At 41.7% G+C, this 7,932-nt stretch overlaps 1 protein-coding gene across 1 annotated transcript; it reads left to right on the forward strand.

Annotated features, from left to right (window-relative positions):
- Positions 1 to 1,095: 1,095 nt before the first annotated feature.
- Positions 1,096 to 6,027, forward strand: fam8a1a (family with sequence similarity 8 member A1a). The gene is made up of 5 exons (XM_047606057.1): positions 1,096 to 1,800; positions 2,112 to 2,232; positions 2,405 to 2,528; positions 3,950 to 4,089; positions 4,336 to 6,027. The coding sequence occupies exons 1-5, from the start codon at positions 1,398 to 1,400 to the stop codon at positions 4,478 to 4,480; spliced, it is 933 nt and encodes a 310-aa protein (XP_047462013.1). The 5' UTR covers positions 1,096 to 1,397; the 3' UTR covers positions 4,481 to 6,027.
- The last annotated feature ends 1,905 nt before the right edge of the window (positions 6,028 to 7,932 follow it).

Below are 7,932 nucleotides of genomic sequence, written 5' to 3' on the forward strand. Positions count from 1 at the left end.
GTTGTGGATTTAGGTGAACGGGTCTCTGCTGCCCTCTTGTGGTGAGATCTGAGAGGTTGAATTGGGACCAACAGGGCGATTATTATTTCCACACCAGTCACTCACTGTAATAATAAAGATTTAATAGAAATCCACTTCTAATCACACTTACATGTGAGTTTTATCTTACGATAAGCTACACATTGAATTGAATTCAAGGTTGGCAGATATTAAACAACTGCAACACTTGTGTTGGACACCTCTCTTTTTTTATGTAAGGCAGCCAAAAGAAAAGCTCTCACATCCTGCATCATGTAGTTATTATGTATTACCTACTGAACGGTAAAGACTATTTTTTAAATGACAACATCTTACTCTTTTTGTTATTCTTCCTCTTTGTCCATATCTGCAGCCAGTGCATTAACACTACCTTGTAAGTTTGAGTAACTGCTGAACTTATCTATGAATATGACTATAACAACTGGCATGAAGATGTTACTAAAAATATATTATATGTATCTCTTATCAGTGGATGTCTTGTTCCAGTAGTCCACTACACATCAGATTGCTTGGTTCCCACGTAGTAAGTAGCTCTGAGGACCTTGCCTAAGGGCCAATATTGTCTCCAAATACACCAGGGAGATGTCCCTCTCTGGTGGAATCGTTGAGGCAGCAGAAACCAGAGGAGGAAGAGAAGGAAAACATGGCAACACAAACCCCTACAAGGTATGTAACGCCAACAGAAAACAGAAGTACCTGATATTCAGAAGTCCTACCAACATCCTGTTACTTACCAATCAATAGTTCGCCAGAAACACAAACTACATCCTCCAACATGATCATACAGTTGAAGCACTATCTTCCTGATGCTGTGTCAACATAAGTTGAAAATTAGAACAGTTTGTAAATACCTGGATTACAACAGTCGTGAAGGGGGTTTTAGTGCATGGCTGTGGGAATGCATTCATTTTGACAAATGTGTGCACATGAAACTGACTTTGTGCGCAGGACACTGAGGGGAAACAATACAGAAACGCTCCTTTAAATGGATCATACCATTAATGACAGAAGAGGGGGGCGTAAATTAACGTAGCCGAAACATGACGGCGTTTTCCCGCTTTTTACGGCATTGATAAATTAGACATCGCGTCTAAATTTGATGTTTTATTTTTTTTTAAATCAAATGATAACGTAATTATAAATTGTCACCAAGATGGGAAGTAATGCAGGACGTTGAGCGGACCCGGAAATCCCTGTATTTACTAACAGACGTAGCTGGCGCTTCGCTGCTGCACGGGTGAAACTGTTAATGAAACGGAGCAAAAGGAGGATTAATACAGAGTCAAAGACTTTTTTTTTTAAAGATTTTCCTGTCAACTAAGTCAAGTTGGTGAAGTTGTTCGGGCGTGTTCGTGACTATGACGGGCGACAAAAGCCGCGACGGCCCTGAAACCGGCTCGGAGCAGCCTCAGACCGCAGCTACAACGGAATATTGCGCTAAGTTGCAGCAGTGGATGTGGCAGTATTACTGGGGCTACGCCAGCTGGCAGAGCTGGGTGGCCCTGTCGGCTTTCCCCTTCCCTCCGCCCTGTCCTTTCCCTCCGCCCGGGCCAGGTGCTCAGGCGCCCGGTACGCCCGCCTCGACCTACGGCAGCTCGCTGCAGGCTTTCGACACGCGAAACTGGTACCCGTATCCCTTCGGCTCCCCCGCCTCCTTGTTCCAAGCGGGCGGTGCCCACACCGAGCAGAGCTCAGCCGCGAACCCGCTCCCAGGCACCGATGCCCGGGTAGCGCAGCAGCACAACCCGCCTCCTCAGGCAGGTAAGGGCTCAGCTTGTTAGTGTGGCCTACTTTGTCTAACGTGTCCCCCAGCCTACTGCAGTGATGTGGGGGGGCTTCTCTGTGTGCAAGCTAGGTCACGAGTCTAATGGGAAGCAGGCTTAAGTAAATGCCCTAGTGAAAACAAGCTTACATGCTTAGAGTCCTTCCCCGGCTTCTGGTTGTTGTGTTAAAATGTGGTGACTTTCAGCAGCAGCTCTTTAGTGACTCTATAAATAAATGGTCTGAGTTTATGAACTAGGCAAGGTGATGATAAAGTAGACACACTGATCCACTTTCCATCTGCTCCACAGGGCGAGAGTACACCATCCCTTCTCCTCTCCAGAGGTTCCTGGCTGAGACAGTGGACTTCTTTATTCTGTTTTGCGTGAAGGCCACTATTGTGTTGTGGATCATGCATCTGAGTGGTATGAAGTGAGTAAAGTTGTTGGTAAAACTTTTTTTTTTTTTTTTTAAACATGTGCTCACCGGCCAGTGGTGTAGCTGTGGGCCAGTTCATGCAAAACAGACACTTTGCATGGACGTTAGTGTTTTTTTCCTTAATGCACACAGACGTGTTGTTGTTGTTGTTGTCTCCTCTTTAAAGGGACATTGCCAAATTCATCACACACTTCATTGTGGAGGAGATAGACGAGAACACGTCCATGGAGGACCTGCAGAAGATGATGGCTGTGGCTCTGGTCTACAGGGTGCTGGTGTGCGTCTATGAGGTGGGTGGCATTTTACACTGTCCTCACAATAACAAGGTGAAATTATATATACTTATATGTATAATAAGAATTTGAGATCATAGAAAAAAGTTTTTTTTGTGTGTGCCTGTGTGAGGTTGCATCGAGAAGTGTCATTACTATGGGGTGAGGGTGTCTGCTCTGGTCCAGGTGGTTGCTAAGCAACATCAACACATATGCCAAGTCCAAATGTTTCCCAGCAGAACACTGAATTATCACAAGATGATCAGTGTTATTTACCTCTCCGGTCAGTGGTCATAATGTTGTGGCTGATAGGTGTATGCTTTTATTATAAATTTTGGAAGTTGAACAAAATTCTATTAAAGCCTCTGACCTTTTGTGGTCCCATTTGCTAATGATGTTGTTACAATTTGCAGTTTTGATTTATATAAACTCACTTGCCAGTTCATTAGGTACACCAGTGGAAACTAAAGAACTTTAATATAACAGTCCAGCACTAAATCTTAGCTTCATGCAGGTTATGGTATTTAGCATTTGCTTTAATTAACTCAAAGAGCTGTTGATTTATCAGTGTTTTCATTTGGGAGGCTGCAGGTTGTGTTATTTAATTGCATTGTGTTTACACTAGTTTAACAGCACCACAAACTACATCCTCCAAAATTATGATACAGTTGAATTACCACATAAAACAAACGTTGTAACAGTCACAAAGCAGTATTTAGTGCATGTTTGTCATATTAGAATAGATTAGTTTTCACTTCACCTAATCCACCTTTGTTTTCCCACATGTTTTGGCAAGTGTGTGTATTGACTGATATAGTACTGTATGCATATTTAAATCATGACACATCTGTTAATGCCTCACTCTGTAGGTGGACAAACTTTATAATTACTCTTATTTTAAACAACTGTCTTCCCACTGTAACTCTGCTCAGACCCAGATGATGCACAGATTACCTGTTATCACGTTATTTCTGTTGATAAAATACAAGTTGAAATGAAAATGTAATATTCCCCAGAGTGTTCATTCACATTCAGGCAACGCTGCCACATGCTCTTGTTTAATTAGATGATCTTTGCAACACAACAGTGTTTCCCATGGAGGACAGTGATGCAAGGTTGCCGTCATAGTTGCCTGAGATGAAGCCATCTTTCACGTGCCTTGTAGGAACCTCTGTGTCAGTGGCTTGTTTACCCAGGTGGAAACCAGCTCTGAGACGTTCAGGCTCCTCTGCTCGGTCTAATACCATCTGGCACGCTTGCTCCTCCTCCTCCGCCTCCTACATGCTTCTGAGCTTGTTTGTCTGAATCTGAAAAATAATTTCAGTAGTAGCAGTTTCTGTTTCAAGTGAGAATGTGTTGTCAGTAACCTCTGTTTTTTTTTTTTTTTTAATGATAATAGTCTACTGAGTGATGATTTGTCTTGGCTTTTGTCCCATCAGACTGTCTGTATTTGGGGTGCTGGTGGTGCTACTCCGGGTAAGTTCCTGCTCGGCCTGAGGGTGGTGACGTGTGACACATCCACTCTGGTGCGACCCAACCGCGTTCTCGTGGTCCCTGCATCGAGCGTCTCCCTCTCAGCGTGAGTGAGCCCAGATTTTTTGAAAAGCAAAACAAAGTGTTAATTTTATCTGCCTTCAAATATTATACAGTAATGAGGACCCAGTAATATTTAGACTCCAAAACATTTAGTGGAGTGGAATGGAGTGATTAGAAATATAATTTGTCCTTTAAACACGTCATGTGAATCTGTGTTTTTATGGTAGTTTGTGTTGGACTCGGTCTAAATTCTTAATGACCTTTATGCGTGTTGTCCTCGTTTCCACAGCTCTACAGTTCGGGCGTTGAACAAGAACTTCTCCATTGCCTTCCTCTTTCCCGTCTTCATCACTCTCCTCTTCTTCCAGCACAACAGGACTGTGTATGACACTGTGGCAGGGACCATAGTCGTCCAGCGCAGAGGGGGCAGATAGCCTCTCCTCTGCGAAACAGACTCGTGTGCTTGGGTAAAGACGGAGTGCGACATGCCTGTATGTCCGTGGTATTTAAAAAATTAAAATCTAATTTACTAAGCGTGGCTATGTTTACATGAAGAACATCTCCTGAACCTGACTGAAATCATTCCGACTAGAGAGCTCAACTTAACATTTAAAAACAGAATAATCCGAGTTCAGTCAGAATATAAACGTTTTTAACATTTGCGAAGCATTTCTCGACGTGAACAGAAAGAGTGTATTTATTCTGTACAGCTGTCAGTCCTGTCAGGGCCGGCCTTTGTTTCTGAGGTGCTTATACAAGACATTTTAATTTTAACTAGGCTACCATTCTGACTATCAGTGTAATACTAGAGTCCTTGTAAACACAGCCATGAAAATGTTAATGTTCTGACCTTTGATGTTACTGCATAAAACTTGGACTGCACTTCAAAATGAGATTATACAGATAGAGACCTGGTACAGTGGAGGTAAAAATGTTTCTGGTTTTTGGCGTTTAATTTTTACCACTAGGAAGAAAAAAAGAAGAAGCTGCAAGGTCAACCTTGAAAGATGCCCAATTAAGTATTGTGATATTTGTTGAATGCGAGATATGTGAAGCCAGAGACTTCTCCGCATACGATGTGGATGTTGGATGCGTCATTATACGTTATTATTCATGAAACGTTTGAATTTAATGACCCGCAGTGGCTCCTTCGCCAAAGACCTCAACATGCTTCTTCTCCATGCTGTTGCCTATTATGCCGTCCAAGTAATTTCACACAGCGGGTGTGAGACGCATTAAATATTAGGTTCTAAACTCTTTTTGATTTCCGTTCTTCTTCTCTTTAAGGTAACTTTAGTTTGCTCTGGTCTTTTCTGTAATTATTTTGACGCACTGACACTGAAGAGAAAACACCAGGCTTGTTTGTCGGTATTGTTTTGGGAAAGATTTCTGTATGAACGAGGCTGAAACCTGATGAACTGGGTTTGTAAATTCTCCGCTCACATTTCATGTTCTCAGATTATTAAGTTTTGTGACTCAGGGCGTCCGATTAGCATCGAAGAACCTCGGTTCTTGTCATATTTCTACATTTGCACAGTGTGAAACTCGACTAGTATTAAATATTATTAACGGATTAGTTACATGTTAAGTTGTTTTAGCGCTCAAGTTTGCTTAAATCTGCTGTACGGCCACATATTTGATTTGAGTTTTGCGATTTGGTTTTGTGTGGATTATGAGAAGTGATTCCTTCATGTACAGCTGTTTGTGTTACATTACTCTTACATGCAGCCAGTTTCAAACGTCACTGCTAGAAACGGGCCTGTTGAAAATAAAAATAATATATATTTAAAGTATGCTTTGCTTAAAACCTTTGGTCGAATATTTCAGTAGTGACATCATTTCTTCACGACACATGTGGCGCCCACTAAAATGGAATTACCTCTCTTATACGTCTTATAGGATGTCCTGCCAAACCGTTACGACTGCAATCAAATGGACTAAAGTGAATCCTATATCTCCAAATAAAACGGTGACTAATGAAGCCTAGTTGTTGTTGTTGTTGTTGGTAACATCCAAAGATTACCAGAGATTCATTTATGCATTATATTTTCTTTTTTAAAAAAATGCTCACAGAAGAAATAGAACATGTTTCAATGTGAAAGGACAGCAGACAATGCAGTGCAAAGGTTTTAGCTTTTGGGTGCAAAAGTGTTCAAATAAATACTTCTTTATAGCATGAATACAGACAAGGAGCAGCCCCATTCACAGTCTGTGGAATAGAAACTACAATAATTTAATCAAAACTGCCGATTTATCCCAGAACAAAAAGCAAAGGTGAATCAAAACTGACAGAGGATTTAAAACTCAATTTAGAAATCAATTTTCTTTGGCTCATGCCTGAGTGTGTGTGCACGATGAGTCTACTGTAATGTAGAAATATGGGATTAAAGGGATTAGGTTTCACTTCAAGACCTATAGATGACATTACACACTCAGCCAGACACCTTAATAACAATATTAGAGCCACTTGAGCAAAAACTGAGCAACTTCCAGTTAAGAAGATTGGAAAACTAACCAGTCAGGATATTTCCCATAAAACATTTATATGTTTTTGTCTGTGCCTCTAATTAACGTATTTGCTTTCTTTTTATACGCGTCCATAACTGATTTCTGCCACATGGGGGCAGCACTGACTGATAGAGACTGAGGCCTTGATGTAATAGACTACATGAACTACAGTAAATGAATGTTTCCAAAGATGCTTAATCTTCACGTATAACCTCTGTTTTCACAATTAACCAGTCTTCTTTTTGAAGACACGAAAGAGCACAAAACAAATTACATGCTGAACCGAATTCCCCGGTTTGCATCTTGTATTGTCATATTGTCAAACATGAACCCCCGAACAGCTGCCACTCTCTCTGTCACACACTTGACTGACTTTCCTTTTCATCCTCACACGGTATTTGCTCTCCACCGCGACATCTGCCTCCGTCGGTCGGTTGCTGACATTTGCAAAATCGCTTCTGGGTGGAAAAATATCAGTGCGAGACAAATCGTTAGGCCACGGGCTGCACGGTGCACAACGTTTCACTTGGACAAAGAACGATGCCGCTTATTGACAGAGCTCCACTCGCATAAAAATAGTCTGCACAGCGGGATTCAGGGCTGCAGCGAGGTGCAGGAAAAGATTTGATTTGTTGTGGCTGCGTACATTTGGTGCCGTTCATTTTACACTTTGGATTTTGATGCGTTCTCGCCCCATAAACCTTCAAATCTGCCGTCAACCTTAAGTATTTGAGACGTAATAAAAAAAAAAAACTCTTTAAATGGTGCTAAATCTCTTTTAGCTGATTGATGTGCGTAACATTAAATGTGCTTATTGTGTCCCAGTCACATGAAAAGCAGTGAACAGAAAAGACTTTTTAAAAGCATTGAGACTAAACCCAAGAAACGGTTACAAGTTTATGAAGTTTGGACAACTTCTCATTCAATTCAGTGAGAAGGTATGTCCAATTTTTTGACTGGTCGTGTGAAAAGGTTGGGCATGGAAATGGGTTTAAAGAACTGATTTGAAAGAAGTGATTCTGTGAGCTGTATGTCTTCAAATGCTGAGGAACATCACCTGTTTGATTTAAGCCTCAACGGACAGTAAATGCAGACGAGTCATACAAATGTTTGCATCTCTGAGCCTCCTCAGTGAACCCCTCCTCGACGCGGTTCATCTTTATCGATCCGAAACGATCCAAATGAGCTCGAGCTGGAAATGCTCGAGTGGAGACATGCTACTGCCAAGCGGACCAGCTTTTACGCCTGCGTCGCCGTGGCGCTTTTCATTGACGCTCATCTTCTGACCACATTATCTCTTTAAAGCTTCCTACTTTTGATTTTTGTGAACAGGGCTTAAGGCCACAGGCTGCATCACATAGCACAAAGGCACTATTTC

The sequence above is a fragment of the Mugil cephalus genome, chromosome 14 (genome assembly GCF_022458985.1).
Source record: "Mugil cephalus isolate CIBA_MC_2020 chromosome 14, CIBA_Mcephalus_1.1, whole genome shotgun sequence".
NCBI lineage: Eukaryota > Metazoa > Chordata > Actinopteri > Mugiliformes > Mugilidae > Mugil > Mugil cephalus.

Excerpts from the sequence above, each read along its gene's own strand:
- fam8a1a (XM_047606057.1), top strand. The coding sequence starts at position 1,398 with ATGACGGGCGACAAAAGCCGCGACGGCCCTGAAACCGGCTCGGAGCAG. Across the intron at positions 1,801-2,111 it reads CAACCCGCCTCCTCAGGCAG|GGCGAGAGTACACCATCCCT; the intron begins GTAAGGGCTCAG and ends TCTGCTCCACAG. Across the intron at positions 2,233-2,404 it reads ATGCATCTGAGTGGTATGAA|GGACATTGCCAAATTCATCA; the intron begins GTGAGTAAAGTT and ends TCCTCTTTAAAG.